The sequence below is a fragment of the Schistocerca cancellata genome, chromosome 12 (genome assembly GCF_023864275.1).
Source record: "Schistocerca cancellata isolate TAMUIC-IGC-003103 chromosome 12, iqSchCanc2.1, whole genome shotgun sequence".
NCBI lineage: Eukaryota > Metazoa > Arthropoda > Insecta > Orthoptera > Acrididae > Schistocerca > Schistocerca cancellata.
The window spans coordinates 122,375,535-122,394,719 of NC_064637.1; the positions used below are offsets into that span (position 1 = coordinate 122,375,535).

The following is a 19,185-nucleotide window of genomic DNA, read 5'->3' on the forward strand; positions in this document are numbered from 1 at the left end:
GTCAGTAACATTATTAAACGCCACAATCTCTTCTTTACAAACACAAAACCATATTGAATTTACTTTGCTAGGACATACGAATTTACTGATTTCGCTTTGTTCTGGTTCCATCGGTACTTTTTATTTACGTTTTGTTTATTGGCTAGAAAAAACGAATTTATTTATGATTTGGGTGCCTATTTTCTACATTTTGATTTAATTTTGTTTACAAATAAAAATGCTTAGAAAACGGTCGAGTCTTTCTCAGTATACTGGAATGACTAAAACACAGGACTAAGCGGTCTCAAAATCCAATAAACCTGGTGAGGGTAGAGTTGCTACGACTCGAGAACTTCAGGCCTTAACTCGTTCTTTGGAAACTCCTCCCGAAAGAAAGGTATGACGTAATTCTGGTCGACAGTGTCATGAATTATTTCGCTCCTCACTGCATTTTACAGACTAGCTGTCAGGCCATAGTTACTTAGCAATGCCCATGCAAAGCCGGAGCGGATTCCTAGGATTTACATAACATCGAATATTACTGAAAATATTTCTATTAATTTAGTAAGTAAGTTCCTCAACATTTTAGAAAACACGAAGGATAAAAAGATTAGGCTACAGTAAGATCCAAACCCAATGGACACTGTGTCGTAACTTGGCGGCTCAACCAACTGCGCTGCGCTGAACTTCTACAGGAAATACACTCGTATTTTATATTACGATTTCTTGAAGGATTTAAATGACGATAATTTTCTGTGGCTTGCTAACTAAGCGGTCACCAGCACGGTAGCTCAGCGTGTTCGGCCAGAGGGTTAGCTGTCCTCTGTGATAACAAAACAGAGTGAACGGATCAACGATGAACTTGAACCAGCTTCATGGGACGTCCGTCCGGAACAAAAATACAGTCTTCAATAACGAACAAAATGAGATCAAAGGAAAAAGAGTGGTGAAGTGCCGGGCTATTAATGTTAAGGTCTCGATTTCGATCCCTGGTGAGTCCTGAGATATTTACCTCTTACATATCACTTCTTTCACCACTAGCGATGTCTTTTGATGTGAGAAATACCGAATTGCACAGAGGCTCGAAATCTATGTGAAACTGTAAGTCCGTATATAACTGACTTCGTAAGTCGGTGCAAAGCCATAACACCTCCAAAAGAGCCATGCCTAGAAAGCACTGTGTCATTCAGAACTATCTTCGGGCTGATCACTGATTTACTTAATGCGTAATTAACTTGCATGTAATTATCACGAATCCCATCAAGAAAGACATATTTTTGACGAATCTTCAGTGTGCCGTAACCTTGAAACAGCATACTTTCACGACACGTGAGTTGTAATTCGAAAATTTCTGAACTGTTAATATGACATTTCCCATCATTTTATTACAACGTCCACCTGATTAGATGGATGGCTACGTGTGTGCCTCCCATGCAACCGAGCGAGGTGGCGCAGTGGTTAGACACTGGACTCGCATTCGGGAGGACGACGGTTCCATCCCGCGTCCGGCCATCCTGATTTAGGTTTTCCATGATTTCCCTAAATCACTCCAGGCAAATGCCGGGATGGTTCCTCTGAAAGGGCACAGCCGACTTCCTTCCCCATCCTTCCCTAATCCGATGAGACCGATGACCACGCTGTCTGGTCTCCTTCCCCGCAACAACCAACCAACCAACCAACCTCCCATGCAGCGGGCCCGGGTTCGATTCCCGACTGGGTTGGAGATTTTCTGTGCTCGTGGGCTGGCTGTTGTGTTGCCCTCATAATCATTTGAGCCTCATCACCGGCACGCGAGTCGCCCAGTGGCGTCGACTGAAATAAGACTCGCACTCGGCGGACGAACTTCCCCGGATGGGGCCTCCCGCCCATCAATGCCATAAGCTCATTTAATTTTTTTTACTACAACGTATAGTACCAATATAGAACATATAGTACCAATAACGACTCATTTTCGGAGCTCCTCAGTGTGATGCTTAGAAACTACATGTATTCATAGGCTGTAACTTATAATACAAAACTTACCAAATATGGGTTTCAGCTGAAAACGACAAATACAATATGGTGTCTCGAAAGTTCAACTTGTGATGTAGAAAGCGTTCTCTTTTCTTATTGGTTCTAGATTATGTATTACGTCACGCTGAAGAAATATAGTAGAATTTCTTTTGTGATCGTGACGAAATGGCTCCTCAACACGTGGAGAACAGGAAGTGACGTAACAAAACTCGCTCAGTTGCACGTAAGCGTTAGGTAGATGGCCACGTGTGAGGGCGGCTTAACTCTGCAGGTGGCGCTGGTGGGCACTCACTCGAACACGAAGAGGGCGATGATGCCCACGGTGAGGGCCAGCTGGAGAGACAGCACGGAGTACACCTTGCGGATGAAGGCGCGCCGCACCGCCGCCGCAGAGAACCAACCCGCGTCGTCCCACTCCGCGTCGTCCCGAAGGGTGGGCCAGCGGCCCCCGCCGCCCCCGCCACCGTCACCACCCCTACGGCTGCCCCACCCTCCTCCGTAGGGTGCCGCATCTCGAGAATATCCTGGAGGTGGGTATTGTTCTCCCACTGGCACGCGAACCTGCAACGCACACACATTCGATACAAAAATTCAAAATGCTATAGCTATACTGCCGGCCGGGGTGGCCGAGCGGTTCTAGGCGCTACAGTCTGGAACCGCGCCACCGCTACGGTCGCAGGTTCGAATCCTGTCTCGGGCATGGATGTGTGTGATGTCCTTAGGTTAGTTAGGTCTAAGTAGTTCTAAGTTCTAGGGCACTGATGATCACAGCAGTTAAGTCCCATAGTGCTCAGAGCCATTTGAACCATTTTTATAGCAATACTAAAATAACTCCGTCCGACCAGACCTCCTAAGGTCCTACCGTACCGACCGACCGCCGTGTCATCCTCAGGCAACAGGCGCCATTGAATGCGAATATGGAGGGGCATGTGGTCAGCACACTGTTCTCCCGGCCGTTGTCAGCTATGGTGACCGAAGCCTCAACTCCTTAGTTAAGTAGCTCCTCAACTGGCCTCACAAGGGCTGACTGCACCGCGCTTATCAACAGATCTCGGCAGACTCAGACGGTCACCCATCCGAGTGCTAGCCAAGCCCGACAGCGCTTAATTTTGGTGATCCAACGGGAACCGGTCTCACCACTGTGGCATGGCCTTTGGTATAGTAATATTGCCTGTTTCAAAATGAATATAGGTCCTTTAAGGTTTTGTATCAAAAATTACATTCAACTTACAATTGCTCACTTCCAACTCTTAATTCCGCTAGTTAGTCCATCTTTCTTCCTACGAGAGCCAATCAATAAATAATACAACACATTTTGTTCTCGCCAAAATGCGGTTGACAAAATGCGGAATTTGCTGTGGGACATCGTGAAATATTCTCGCTTCAGACTTTATAATTTCATGAGGGTACGACAGGTGATGGCGCCATATGTAGCCTTCAAATTGGCGTCTGCAACGGAGGTGCGTTGCAGCCGGAGAGCTGTCATTGTGTTTCTTTTGGCAGAAAACCAGAGCATTGCAAGTATTCGTAGGCGCTTGGAGAATGTCTATAGGGATCTGGCAGTGAACAAAAGCACGGTGAATCGTTGAGCTAGGCGTGTGTCATCATCGTAACAAGGTCGAGGAAACCTGTTCGATTCCCCGCGTGCCGGCCAGCCGCATGATTCCTCCAATGTTTGGAACGTGCGGACACTCTCATTCGAGGTGATCGACGAGTCGCAACAAAACAGCTCGCTGCTCAGCTGGATATCTCTGTTTGCAGTGCTGACTCACTCGTCCATCAGTTGGGGTAATCAATGGTGTGTGACCTCTGCGTTCCTCGCCGCCTAATGGAAGATCATAAAGAGCAACGAAGGACCATCTTTGCGGAACTATGTGCAGTACGAGCCTGATCGTCAGAATCTTTTGTCGAACATCGTCGCAGGCGATGAAACATGGCTTCTTGACTTCGAATTGGATACAGAACGGCGATCCGTGGAGTGCCGCAACACCACCTCTCCTCTGCAGAAAAATTTCAGAGCTGCACCCTCAGCCGATAAGGTCGTGGCGACGGCCTTCTGGGACTCTGAAGGCGGTATAGTGTTTGGTGTCCTCCTTCATGATGTAACGATGAAGTCGGAAGTATATTGTGCTACCCTCAGGAAATTGAAGAACTTCCCCTTCTCCCTGAAAACGCAATGCCTCAAACAAATCTGCACATCCGATAGGAGCTCACAAAACTGCATTGGACTGTTCTTCCTCATCCACCCTGCAGCCCAGATCTTGCTCCTTCCGATTTCCATCTCTTTGCCCCAATTAAGGACGCAGTCTGCGGGAAGCAGTACGCGAAAGTCCGCCCCGGTAGCTGAGTGGTCAGCGTGACAGACTGTCAATCCTAAGGGCCCGGGTTCGATTCCCGGCTGGGTCGGAGATTTTCTCCGCTCAGGGACTGGGTGTTGTGTTGTCCTAATCATCATCATTTCATCCCCATCGACGCGCAGGTCGCCGAAGTGGCGTCAAATCGAAAGACCTGCACCAGGCGAACGGTCTACCCGACGGGAGGCCCTAGCCACACGACATTTCCATTTCCAGTACGCGAAAGACGGGGAGACTAATGATGCACCAGGCCTGCGACGTCGGCGACTAGAGTGCTACCATGCGGGTATACAGGGTTCAAATGGTTCAAATGGCTCTGAGCACTATGGGACTCAACATCTTAGGTCATAAGTCCCCTAGAACTTAGAACTACTTAAACCTAACTAACCTAAGGACATCACACACACCCATGCCCGAGGCAGGATTCGAACCTGCGACCGTAGCAGGGGTATACAGGGCGTTCCAGTAATGTGGCGTAAGGCCGTCGCATTGAATGGATATTTTATTGAAAAAATAGAGTTTTGCAGCCAAAAGAGTGGGAAATAATGTGGTGTGTTCGAATCCTGAATGCAAACAACCTGCCTACGGAAAAAAAAGTGTTGCATTACTTATCTAACGTCCCTCATAGTTGTAAGCAGGACCTCAAATACGTTTACATTAAATTTCATTCCATAATGTCTGACAAATTCTACCCAGGCATCCAGCTGTTCTTGTATCTCTTCCTGCCTGTTTCCCCAGATCATCAATCCATCCGTGAACACAATTATTTTCACCTTTTGCTCTCAAGTTTTTCCTGCCACCTATCTCATTATCTCAACCACGAACGTAATGAGGGGGAGAAGTGACACTACACTGTACTGTCACGCACCACTTGTTTGCTGAAACCAATTCATCCGATCATTTTTCACTTTCACACAACTCAGAAATCCACAGTACATTGTGGCGAAACAAGCGCTGTTTCATTTGAGAGATACAGAGGCAAACGAGTGTGACGGGACTTACCTCAGTTCACTGCTAGTAGCGCCACGTCATCATAATGCGCCTGGACGTAGCTTACAAAGTATTTCCCAGTAATTTAATAATGAAATTAAAAATTAAAGAGGCTCTTCCAAACTTAGTCAACATATGCTTCAGTATATTAATGTTCAAATTGTAAAATCTCAAAGTAATCAGATGAATATATTTTCCTAAATACATTGTTTTAAGAAAAAATAAGTGGCACTAAATAATAAGCTAGAGGGGCAAAAATTGATATGAAGCTTCATTTCGATGTAACAACATTAACTATGGGACCCCATTAAGCTACCTCTAATAGTTTTCGAGTAATTTACTGAGAACTAAATTTGAAACAAAAACGTCCTTACTTGTAGTAGATTATGTGTGATTTATATTAATGATAAAAGTTATGATTAAAGCACCTCATGAAACCCACTAAATAATAGAGCAATAACAAGTTTCAAGACTGTGATGTAAATAACAATCAGTACAAGATCTCTTAAAGATGTAGTTCAGAGGTTATGTTCCACTGACGGTTCCATTCTAAAAATTCTAGCCGGCAAACTTTAAATGAAGTCGAGCTGAAACTTTTTCAGTAGCTAAAGCCAACTTAACGTTGTGTTGTTGTTGTGGTCTTCAGTCCAGAGGCTGGTCTGATGCAGCTCTCCATGCTACTCTATCCTGTACAAGCTTCTTCATCTCCCAGTATCTACTGCAACCTTCATCTTTCTGAATCTGCTTAGTGTATTCATCTCTTGGTCTCCACCTCCGATTTTTACCCTCCACGCTGCCCTCCAATACTAAATTGGTGATCCCTTGATGCCTCAGAAGATTTACTACCAACCGATCCCTTCTTCTAGTCAAGTTGTGCCTCAAATTCCTCTTCTCCCCAATTCCATCCAATACCTCCTCATAAGTTACGTGACCTACCCCTCTTATCTTCAGCATTCTTCTGTAGCACCACATTTCGAAAGCTTCTATTCTTTTCTTGTCTAAAATATTTATCGTCCATGTTTCACTTCCATACATGGCTACACTCCACAGAAATACTTTCAGAAAAAATTTCCTGACACTTAAATCTATACTCGATGTTAACAAACTTCTCTTCTTCAGAAACGATTTCCTTGCCGTTGCCAGTCTACAGTTTGTATCCTATTTACTTCGAGCATCATCAGTTAATTTGCTCCCAAAAAAACAAAACACATCTAATACTTTAAGTGTCTAATTTTCTAATCTAATTCACTATTTGACTACATTCCATTATCCTCGTTTTGATTTTGTTGATGTTCACCTTATATCCTCCTAGCAATTATAGGGGAATCTCCCTCTTACCAGTGACTTATAAGATCTTGTCTAAGGCGCTTTTAAAAAGAGCAGAAGAGATACTTGACAAACAGCTAGGAGAGTATCAGGCTGGATTTAGGAAGGGAAGGTCATGTGCAGAACAAATACTAAATTTAAAGAACATAATAGAAATGAGGAAAATCAGGAACTTAAAATATGTAATTACTTTTGTGGATTTTAAAAAAGCCTATGATTCAATTGACAGAAATACACTGCTTGATATCTTAAAAGAATTGGGACTCGATGCTAAAACAACTGCAATAAATAAAGGTACTTTGACAAATACAAAATCGAAAGTAAAATTTAGGGGAGAGCTCTCAAAATCGTTTCAAATAAAGTCAGGTGTTCGACAGGGAGATGGTCTGTCACCTCTGCTTTTCAATTGTGTCTTGGAGAAGGTAGTTCGAGAATGGAGGAAGGCCATCAATACTAAAGGGATTCAACTAGGGAGAAATCCAAACAAGATCACTGTCGACTGTTTAGCCTTCGCAGATGACATGGCATTGATTACAGATTCACTAGACAATGCCCAAGAACAAATAAGAGAACTACAAAAACTACAAATATCCTATGAAAAAACAAATTTTATGACAAACATCTGTGATGCTCCTCAAAATATTGCAGTTGACAACAACACAATACACAAAACAGATTCCTTTAAATACCTAGGAGAGTGGATTACATACAATGCCAAAGAAAAGATAGCTATAGAAACTAGAGTGCACAAAATGGAAAGAGTGTTTCATATGACCAAAAACGTTTACAATAAAAAATCCTTGTCCTGGAACACGAAATTAAGACACTACCAAACAGTGGCCAGACCTGAAGCTCTCTATGCGGTAGAAACACTTAAACTAACAAGAAATGGAGATCTTGAGAAACTAGAGAAGGTCGAAAGAAGAATTTTAAGGAAAATAATGGGAGCTAAAAGAAACGATAATGCTGAATACAGGTTAAGACCAAACAGAGAGCTATATCTGAAAACGGAGAAACTAACTGATGTAATGAGGAAGAGGAGACTACAGTTTTTTGGACACATATTCAGAATGGATAACAACAGACTAACCAAGCGGATATTCACATTACTCAATAGCTACAAATCCAAGCCAGCATCGTTCATAGAGACTGAAAAGTACATTGAAAATGCTGGAGTTACAATAGACACAATAGAAAACAGAACATTTCAGAAAGGCAGTTCAAAAGGCAGAATTTCAGGAGAGAAAGAAAATAACTAGACGAAAGTGGACTCAAGAAGAAAGGGAACAACATTCTAAAAGGATGAAGGAAATTTGGAAACTGAAGAAATCTAATACAATGAAGAGTAGCCAAGGTTGATTCATCGTACCCTCCAAATGGGTTATTCGAAAGAAAAAAAAAAAATCATCCTTTCAAGACACTGTCGATTCCGTTCAACTGCTCTTCCAGGTATTTTGCTGTCTCTGACAAAATTACAATGTCATCGACAAGCCACAAAGTTCTTATTTCTTCTCCATGAATTTTAATTCCTACTCCGAATTTTTCTTTTGTTTCCTTTACTGCTTGCTCAATATACAGATTGAATAGCATCGGGGATAGACTACAACCCTGTCTCACTCCCTTCCCAACAACTGCTTCCCTTTCATGCCCCTCGACTCTTACAACTGCCGTCTGGTTCCTGTACAAATTATAAATAGCCTTTCGCTCCCTGTATTTGACCCCTGCCACTTTCATAATTAGAAAGAGAGTATTCCAGTTAACATTGTCAAAAGATTTCTGTAAGCCTACAAACGCTAGAAGCGTAGGTTTGCCTTTCCTTAATATATTTTCTAAGATAAGCCGTAGGGTCCGTCTTGTCTCACGTGTTCCAACATTTCTACGGAATCCAAACTGGTCTTCCCCGAGGTTGGCCTTTACTTGTTTTTCCATTGGTCTGTAAGGAATTCATGTTAGTATTTTGCAGCCGTAACTTATTAAACTGATAGTTCGGTAATTTTCAGACCTGTCAACAATTGTTTTCTTTGGGATTGGAATTATTATGTTCTTCTTGAGTCTGAGGGTATTTCGCCTGTCTCATGCATATTGCTCACAAGATGATTGAGTTTTGTCAGGGCTGGCTCTCCCAAGGCTATCAGTAGTTCTAATGGAATGTTGTCTACTCCGGGGGCCTTGCTTCGACTTAGGTCTGTCAGTGCTGTGTCAAACTCTTCACGCAGTATCATATCCCCCATTTCATCTTCATCTACGTCCTCTTCCATTTCCATAGCATTTTCCTCAAGTAGATCGCCTTTGTATAGAACCTCTATATACTCCTTCCACCTTTCTGCTTTCCCTTCTTTGGTTAGAACTTTGGTTAGAGCTTTCCAACTGAGGTATTGATACACATACAAAGCGTTCTCTTTCCCCGAAAGGTCTCTTTAATTTTCCTGTAGGCAGCCCCTAGTGATATATGCCTCTACATCCTTACATTTGTCCTCTAGCCATCCCTGCTTAGCCATTTTACACTTTCTGTCGATCTCATTTTTGAGACGTTTGTATTCCTATTTGCTTGCCTCATTTACTACATTTTTGTATTTTCTCCTTTCATCAATTAAATTCAATATTTCTTCTGTTACCCAAGGATTTCTATCAGCCCTCGTCTTTTTACCTACTTGATCCTCTGCTGCCTTCACTATTTCATTCCTCAAAACTACCCATTCCTCTTCTACTGTATTTCTTTCCCCCATTACTGTCAATCGTTCCCTAATGCTCTCCCTGAAACTCTGTACAACCTCTGGTTCTGTCAGTTTACCCTGGTCCCATCCCCTTAAATTCCCACCCTTTTGCAGTTTCTTCAGTTTTAATCTACAGTTCATAACCAATAGATTGTGGTCCGAGTCCACATCTGCCACTGGAAAAGTCTTACAATTTAAAACCTGGTTCCTACATCTCTGTGTTACTCTTAGATAATTTATCTGATACCTTCCAGTGTCTCGACTGCTCTTCCACGTATACAACCTTCTTGCATGATTCTTGAACCAAGTGTTAGATATGATTAGGTTATGCTCTGTGCATATTTCTACCAGACGGCTTCCTCTTCCATTGCTTACCCCCATTCCATATTCACCTACTACGTATCCTTCTCTTCTTATTCCTACTATCGAATTCCAGTCAACCATGATTATTAATTCGTCGTCTCCCTTCACTACTTGAATAATTTCTTTTATCTCATCATACATTCCATGAATCTCTTCGTCATCTGCGGATCTAGTTGGCATATAAAATTGTACTACTGTTTTAGGCGTGGACTTCGTGTCTATCTTGGCTACGATAATGCATTCACTATGCTGTTCGCAGTAGCTTACCGGCGCTCCTGTTTTTTATTCATTATTAAACCTACTGCTGCATTATTCCTATTTGATTTTGTATAGATAGCCCTGTATTCACCTGACCAGAAGTCTTGTTCCTCCTGCCACCGAACTTCACTGATTCCCGCTATATCTAACGTTAACCTATCCATTTCTCTTTTTAAATTCTCTAACCTACCTGCCCGATTAAGGGATCTGACATTCCACGCTCCGATCCGTAGACCACGAGTTTTCTTTCTCCTGATAACAACGTTTCCTGAGTGGGGGACTGCTTTACCTCCTGAATATTCTACCCAATAGGAAGCCATCATCATGAAAGTAAACAATAAAGCTTCATGCCCTCGGGAAAAATTACGGCTGTAGTTTCCCCTTGCTTTCGGCCGTTAGCAGTACCAGCACATCAAGGCCGTTTTGGTTAATGTTACAAGGACAGATCATCAGTTACTACTGAAAAGGCTGCTGCCCCTCTTCAAGAACCACACGTTTGTCTGGCCTCTCAACATATACCCCTCCGTTGTGGATACACCTACCGTACGGCCATCTGTATCGCTGAGTCACGGAAGCCTCCCCACCAACGACAAGGTCCATGGTTCATGGGGGGTGGAGTGGGCGTGGGGGGGGGGGGGAAGGGAACGTAACCTTAATCACATAAAAATTATGAAGATTGTAAATTCATTCATAATGGAGTTATTAAATAATACGTGTCCGAGAAAGCCGCCATTTAGATGCCACTACCTGGGCATAAAGCGATTACAGCAGATGTTCCGTTTGGCCGTCCGTTGCGCTCGTGTGTAAATACTGCCGGAGAGGCAGTAAAGGGAGACACTTCGCACCGGGCTGTCACTCTGCTCGCGTCAGTAAATCGCCGGCTTACGCGCTGCCTCGGATGTCGTCACAGCCAGGCTGAGACTAAACGAATGTTTCCGGCACAGATAGGAAGTTAACTCGCGAGTACGGTAACCGTCCTGGTTCGCTTATATTTCACCGAAGTAGCTGTTTGTGTGCCGTCCGTAACGTTGACAGAACCGTGTGAGATTATTTTCCACTTTTGTAGCGAGAAATTAACTCTGATGATTAGAAGCCAAAAAAAAAAAATGGTTAAAATGGCTCTGAGCACTATGGGACTTAACATCTGTGGTCATCAGTCCCCTAGAACTTAGAACTAATTAAACCTAACTAAGGACATCACACACATCCATGCCCGAGGCAGGATTCGAACCTGCGGCCGTAACGGCCACGCGGTTCCAGACTGTAGCGCCCAGAACCGCACGGCCACACCGGCCGGCTGATTAGAAGTCACCGTGAAAGACCATTTTAATTGGAACTTATCGTAGAGGTTGCCTCTGAACTGCTCATAGTGCTATTTATGATAGGAATATTATTATTATTATTAGGAATTTTATTATGTTTGTGCCGGCCGGGGTGGCCGAGTGGTTCTAAGCGCTTCAGTCCGGAACCGCGCCACTGCTACGGTCGCAGGTTCGAATCCTGCTTCGGGCATGGATGTGTGTGATGTCCTTACGTTAGTTAGGTTTAAGTAGTTCTAAGTTATAAGGGTCTGATGGCCTCAGATGTTAAGTCTCATAATGCTCAGAGCCATTTTTTATAATGTTTGTGCGCGTCGCGCTGAGTGGCCGGGCGGTTCGAGGCGCCATGCAGCTACACTCCTGGAAATTGAAATAAGAACACCGTGAATTCATTGTCCCAGGAAGGGGAAACTTTATTGACACATTCCTGGGGTCAGATACATCACATGATCACACTGACAGAACCACAGGCACATAGACACAGGCAACAGAGCATGCACAATGTCGGCACTAGTACAGTGTATATCCACCTTTCGCAGCAATGCAGGCTGCTATTCTCCCATGGAGACGATCGTAGAGATGCTGGATGTAGTCCTGTGGAACGGCTTGCCATGCCATTTCCACCTGGCGCCTCAGTTGGACCAGCGTTCGTGCTGGACGTGCAGACCGCGTGAGACGACGCTTCATCCAGTCCCAAACATGCTCAATGGGGGACAGATCCGGAGATCTTGCTGGCCAGGGTAGTTGACTTACACCTTCTAGAGCACGTTGGGTGACACGGGATACATGCGGACGTGCATTGTCCTGTTGGAACAGCAAGTTCCCTTGCCGGTCTAGGAATGGTAGAACGATGGGTTCGATGAATGTTTGGATGTACCGTGCACTATTCAGTGTCCCCTCGACGATGACCAGTGGTGTACGGCCAGTGTAGGAGATCGCTCCCCACACCATGATGCCGGGTGTTGGCCCTGTGTGCCTCGGTCGTATGCAGTCCTGATTGTGGCGCTCACCTGCACGGCGCCAAACACGCATACGACCATCATTGGCACTAAGGCAGAAGCGACTCTCATCGCTGAAGACGACACGTCTCCATTCGTCCCTCCATTCACGCCTGTCGCGACACCACTGGAGGCGGGCTGCACGATGTTGGGGCGTGAGCGGAAGACGGCCTAACGGTGTGCGGGACCGTAGCCCAGCTTCATGGAGACGGTTGCGAATGGTCCTCGCCGATACCCCAGGAGCAACAGTGTCCCTAATTTGCTGGGAAGTGGCGGTGCGGTCCCCTACGGCACTGCGTAGGATCCTACGGTCTTGGCGTGCATCCGTGCGTCGCTGCGGCCCGGTTCCAGGTCGACGGGCACGTGCACCTTCCGCCGACCACTGGCGACAACATCGATGTACTGTGGAGACCTCACGCCCCACGTGTTGAGCAATTCGGCGGTACGTCCACCCGGCCTCCCGCATGCCCACTATACGCCCTCGCTCAAAGTCCGTCAACTGCACATACGGTTCACGTCCACGCTGTCGTGGCATGCTACCAGTGTTAAAGACTGCGATGGAGCTCCGTATGCCACGGCAAACTGGCTGACACTGACGGTGGCGGTGCACAAATGCTGCGCAGCTAGCGCCATTCGACGGCCAACACCGCGGTTCCTGGTGTGTCCGCTGTGCCGTGCGTGTGATCATTGCTTGTACAGCCCTCTCGCAGTGTCCGGAGCAAGTATGGTGGGTCTGACACACCGGTGTCAATATGTTCTTTTTTCCATTTCCAGGAGTGTATTTCGGGCCCTTTCCGCCGGAGGTCCGAGTCCTCAATTCAATTTCGATGGCTCTGACCACTATGGGACTTAACATCTGTGGTCATCAGCCCCCTAGAACTTAGAACTAGTTAAACCTAACTAACCTAAGGACATCACACATATCCATGCCCGAGGCAGGATTCGAACCTGCGACCGTAGCAGTGGCGCGGTTCCGGACTGAAGCGCTTAGAACCGCTCGGCCACCCCGGCCGGCTCCGAGTCCTCCTTCGGGCATGGGTGTGTGCGTTGTTCTTAGCATTAGCATAAGTTAGTTTAAGTAGTGTGTAGGTCTCAGGACCTATGCCCTCAGCAGTTTGGTCCCTTAGGAATTCACACACATTTGAAAATTTTTTATGTTTGTGGGAGTGAATTTTTCAGTTAGAACGCAAAACTTTGCCCGCATCTCGTGGTCGTGCGGTAGCGTTCTCGCTTCCCACGCCGGGGTTTCCGGGTTCGATTCCCGGCGGGGTCAGGGATTTTCTCTGCTTCGTGATGGCTGGGTGTTGTGTGCTGTCCTTAGGTTAGTTAGGTTTAAGTAGTTCTAAGTTCTAGGGGACTGATGACCATAGATGTTAAGTCCCATTGTGCTCAGAGCCATTTGAACTCAAAACTTTTATTTATAATGATAGTTCCTGATCCTGCTTAGTAAATAGCTAGTAGGAACATCTTCTTTCGGTGAGTACAACAATATTGTGGACATGCAGACAAGAAAAACTCGGTCCGAACGAGCCCCGGAAGGCCCAACGGCACCGACAGACCGCCGTGTCGTCTTCAGTCGAAGGCGTCACTCTGAGTCGGATACGGAGTGGCGTGTGGCCAGCGCGCCGCTCTTCCGGTCGTTGTCAGCTTTCGTGCCGGAGCCGCTACTTCTCAGCCGTGCAGACTGCCGGCTGGCTCGCGAGGGCTGAGTGCACCCTGTTTGCTTGCGAACAGATCCGAACGGTCACCCACCCGAGTGCTGGCCGTGTCCGACAGCACGTAACTTCCGCGAGCAGCACATAAGACTAAAATTATTTGAGAATGGAATACGAAAATTCATTAAATTTCTATTACAGGTCCAACTAGAATGTTCCAAGGTACAACACTCTCCCTTCTTTCAGCTGGCTAACGTTTACTGAAACCAAAAGCAAATGATCGGCGGCCAAAGGCTTCCGACTTCTATCGATTCAGGACAACTTAAATGTAAACACAGTACGAGGGCTACGGATTTAAGTATCTGGTATCGGGAGCTCGACTGAATGCCGGAAGACAAGCACACCTGGATGTGAGACTCACGTATACGACCGGGGTGGCGGCCGGCCTCTGTGATGTCCGGCTGGAGGAACGGTCGTTCTCCTTCTTGGCGGGGTCGCCAGGAGGCACGGCGGCGGGGGCGGTGGAGGGTGCTTCCGAGCCGCCTCCCACCTGCTGCTTGTCCGCCCCCGCGATGCCCGCGTCCCCAGCAGAGGGCGCTGCGGTCGGGGGCGGCGGTCGGCACGCGGGGGCGGCGTTCCGGGAGTCGCCTCCTGCGTCTGCGCTCTCGCTCTCGATCTCGCTCTCGCCGCTCTGCCGCGGCGTCTGCGTGTCGGCGTCGGCTGTGGGCGGACGGACAACCACCAGAGTCGTTTCATTATTTACTCTTTCACTAACTGTTCCAGTGGCTCACTCTGGTCAAACGGGGAAAAAAGGAAAAGAGAAGGCACACGTTTCTAAAATGTACTAGAATTTGATATACGTCCTAATCTCCTTACCCCTCCCCTATGTTTCTCTCCGTCTCCTCCTCTCTCTCTCGCTTTTTCTCCATGTCCTCCTCCTCCTTCCCACGTCTCTCTCTCCATCACCTCCTCACCCTTCCTCTGTCCATCTTCTCCTCTCTCCTCTCTCTCCATCTCCCTCTCTCACACACTACCCCTTCCTATGTCCATCTACTCCTGCCTTCTCTCTCCATTTCCTCTAGCCCCCAACCTCTGTCCAACTGCTCTTTTTTGCTTTCTATCTCGATTTGCTCCCACCGCTCTTCTCCTTTTTCTCTGACACTGAGCTTGTTTATTGTTATTACATAGTCAGATTTTGTAGTAGTATTCTAATGATAAGCAGTAAGTACAGCTTTCCTGTTTACTAAAAAGTTTCACTATTACATTAAAATATGTAGCCAATATATCTCCAACAGTAACGTGCAAAAATTTGAGGTAAATCAGTCGAGTACTTATTGAGATTATTGGTAACAGTATTTCCCATTTTTATATTACATAAATATAAATGTACTGTATATATTAAACATACAGTACATAGCGTATGTTCGACAGTATATTAATTGAAGTATTGTGTAAAAATTTAATCAGCCAAGAACTTCTAGAGATTTTTAGTAATAACTTTTCCCCTATATGTATTACATATTTATTTACATAATAGAAAATGGGTCGTAAAAACACGTGCGCTTTCGAATGCACGGCGAAGAACTTTGGAAGATTTACGAATTTGAACAAACGATTATTTACATTTTTATTTTCATAAAAGTAAATGTTCGTGTGTTCAGAATCCACTATTGTGATTTGCCTTTCTGCCTCCAAATGGCAGAAATTTACAGTAAGCAGAAGCTAGATTGTATATCCATACGCACTGGAGTTCGGTATCTTTTTCCTATATGCAGTGCTTTGTCTGTTCTGAGTGCTTGATGGTGTTGCTGAAGCTCTTAGCGCACGGAAGATATTTTCAGACCTCTGGTACAGTTTTTAAGGTAAGTGATAAATATCGTTGCTATGTTTATGTGATTAATATCGTTGCTATACAGGGTGGTCCATTGATCGCGACCGGGCCAAATAACTCACGAAATAAGCGTCAAACGAAAAAACTACAAACAAAGAAACTTGTCTAGCTTGAAGGGGAAAATCAGATGGCGCTATGGTTGTCCCGCTATATAGCGCTGCCATAGGTCAAACGGATATCAACTGGTTTTTTTTTAAATAGGTACCCCCATTTTTTATTACGTATTCGCGTAGTACGTAAAGAAATATGAATGTTTTAGTTGGGCCACATTTTTTGCTTTGTGATAGATGGCGCTGTAATAGTCACAAACATATGGCTCACAATTTTAGACGAACAGTTGGTAACAGGTAGGTTTTTTAAATTAAAATACAGAACGTATGTACGTTTGAACATTTTATTTCGGTTGTTCCAATGTGATACATGTACCTTTGTGAACTAATCATTTCTGAGAACGCATGCTGTTACAGCGTGATTACCTGTAAATACCACATTAATGCAATAAATGCTCAAAATGATGTCCGTCAACCTCAATGCATTAGGCAATACGTGTAACGACATTCCTCTCAACATCGAGTAGTTCGCCTTCCGTAATGTTCGCACATGCATTGACAATGCGCTGACGCACGTTGTCAGGCGTTGTCGGTGGATCACGACAGCAAATATCCTTCAACTTTCCCCACAGAAAGAAATCCGGGGACGTCAGATCCGATGACCGTGCGGGCCATGGTATGGTGCTTCGACGACCAATACACCTGTCATGAAATATGCTATTCAATACCGCTTCAACTGCACGCGAGCTATGTGCCGGACATCCATCATGTTGGAAGTACATCGCCATTCTGTCATGCAGTGAAACATCTTATAGTAACATCGGTAGAACATTACGTAGGAAATCAACATACATTGCACCATTCAGATTGCCATCGATAAAATGGGGGCCAATTATTCTTCCTCCCATAATGCCGCACCACACATTAACCCGCCAAGGTCGCTGATGTTCCACTTGTCGCAGCCATCGTGGATTTTCCGTTGCCCGATAGTTCATATTATGCCGGTTTACGTTACCGCTGTTGGCGAATGACGCTTCGTCGCTAAATAGAACGCGTGCAAAAAATCTGTCATCGTCCTGTAATTTCTCTTGTGCCCAGTGGGAGAACTGTACACGACGTTCAAAGTCGTCGCCATGCAATTCCCGGTGCATAGAAATATGGTACGGGTGCAATCGATGTTGATGTAGCATTCTCAGCATCGACGTTTGTGAGAATCCCGATTATCGCGCAATTTGTCTGCTACTGATGTGCGGATTAGCCGCGACAGCAGCTAAAACACCTACTTGGGCATCATCATTTGTTGCAGGTCGTGGCTGACGTCTCACATGTGGCTGAACACTTCCTGTTTCCTTAAATAACGTAACTATCCGGCGAACGGTCCGGACACTTGGATGATGTCGTCCAGGATACTGAGCAACATACATACCACACGTCCGTTGGACATTTTGATCACAATAGCCATACATCAACACGATATCGACCTTTTCGGCAGTTGGTAAACGGTCCATTTTAACACGGGTAATGTATCACGAAGCAAATACCGTCCGCACTGGCGGAATGTTACGTCATACCACGTACTTATACGTTTGTGACTATTACAGCGCCATCTATCACAAAGCGAAAAAAGTGGTCCAACTAAAACATTCATATTTCTTTACGTACTACACGAATATGCAATAAAAATGGGGGTTCCTATTTAAAAAAAAACGCAGTTGACATCCGTTTGACCTATGGCAGCGCCATCTAGCGGGCCAACCATAACGCCATCTGGTTTGCCCCTTCAAGCTAGACGAGTTTCGTTCTTCGTAGTTTTTTCGTTTGATGCTTATTTCGTCAGATATTTGGCTCGTCACTATCAATGGACCACCCTGTATAGGAAAAAGATACCGAACTCCAGTGCATATGGATACACAAGCTAGCTTCTGCTTACTGTAAATTTAAGCCATTTGTAGGCAGAAAGGCAAATCACAGTAGTGGATTCTGAACACACGAAAATAAAAATGTAAATGTTTGTTTGTTCAAAATCGTAATTCTTTCAGTCTATGTTGCCTAAGAAATAACATAATGATATCTAACAAAAGGTTCATTGTAGTTCCTATAAAAGGAACATACAGTATTGTTAACTTCTACTATGTGTTTGTCGAGCAGTATCGGCCAGACATAATTTCAAATTTTAACTTATATTTCCTTCTTTTTACTTCTTTTCACACCGAAATGGCGGAAAATGAGAAATGTAAATTGAATTAAGAGTGCATAAAAATTGCTGTGAGAGAGGCAGCTCAAACGTTTTCACCGATTGCAGTAGAAAAAGATCGCCACCGTAGAGAAGAGATTAAATCAGGAAAAATGAAGTCTGAAAGAGAGCTGAAGAAAGCTGAACTTAAGTCGGGTGTTCCAAAATAAAATAAACACGCAATAGGTGGCCATGTAAAACCAATTACAAAGCGGCGAATATAACTGAAATATACTGAAAATAATGGGTCAATAGAAGAGGCTGAAAAGTTCGTTATGTGTCTGGATTAAGTTGAAGACGATTCTGTACCAAATACAGAGGCTGGCCTGATGTTGGATGTGTGGATCAAGAGAATGTTTTGTATTTTCTTTGCGATTTTCGTAAAACACTGAGCTGTACATTGGTAAACTGAGCTGTAATAGTAACAATAAGTTCCCATACTTATTTCTTCTATTGTTGTTGGTGTGGTCTTCAGCCCAAAGACCGGTCTGATGCATCTCTCCATGCTACTCTATCCTGTGCAAGCTTCTTCACCTCCACTGTAAATCTTATGTTCTGATGTATCCCATTCAAATGATCAACAAACTACTACGACCTACAGCCTTATGAATCTGCTAACTGTATTCATCTCTTGGTCTCCCTCTACGACTTTTACCTCCCACACTTGCCTCTAATACTAAACAGGTGTCCCTTGATGTCTCAGAATGCGTCCTATCAACCGATCCCTTCTTTCTTCTGCCACAACTTTCTTGTGTTCCCAATTCTATTCAGTACCTCCTCATTAGATATGTGATCTAAGTACCTGATCTAATCGCTGTACTGTGGCACTACATTTCGAAAGCTTCCATTCTCTTTTTATCTAACCTTTTCATCGTCTTTCACTTCCATACATGGGCACACTCCAGACAACTACCTTCAGAAAAGACTTGCTAACGCTTAAATCTGTATTTTATGTTAACAAATTTCTCTTCTTCAGAAATGGTTTTCTTGCCGTTGCCAGTCTACATTCTATATCCTTTCTGCTTCGGCCATCAACAATTAT

At 44.8% G+C, this 19,185-nt stretch overlaps 1 protein-coding gene across 1 annotated transcript in view; it reads right to left on the reverse strand.

The window, feature by feature from the left end:
* The window catches only part of LOC126109508 (protein lifeguard 3-like), a 135,586-nt gene that overhangs the window by 90,176 nt on the left and 26,225 nt on the right, over positions 1 to 19,185 (reverse strand). The window contains exons 2-3 of the mRNA XM_049914530.1: positions 14,391 to 14,689; positions 2,285 to 2,553 (exon numbers count right to left, since the gene is read on the reverse strand). Coding sequence (XP_049770487.1) covers positions 2,285 to 2,553; positions 14,391 to 14,689 — 568 coding nt within the window. The remainder of the gene's footprint in view (positions 1 to 2,284; positions 2,554 to 14,390; positions 14,690 to 19,185) is intronic.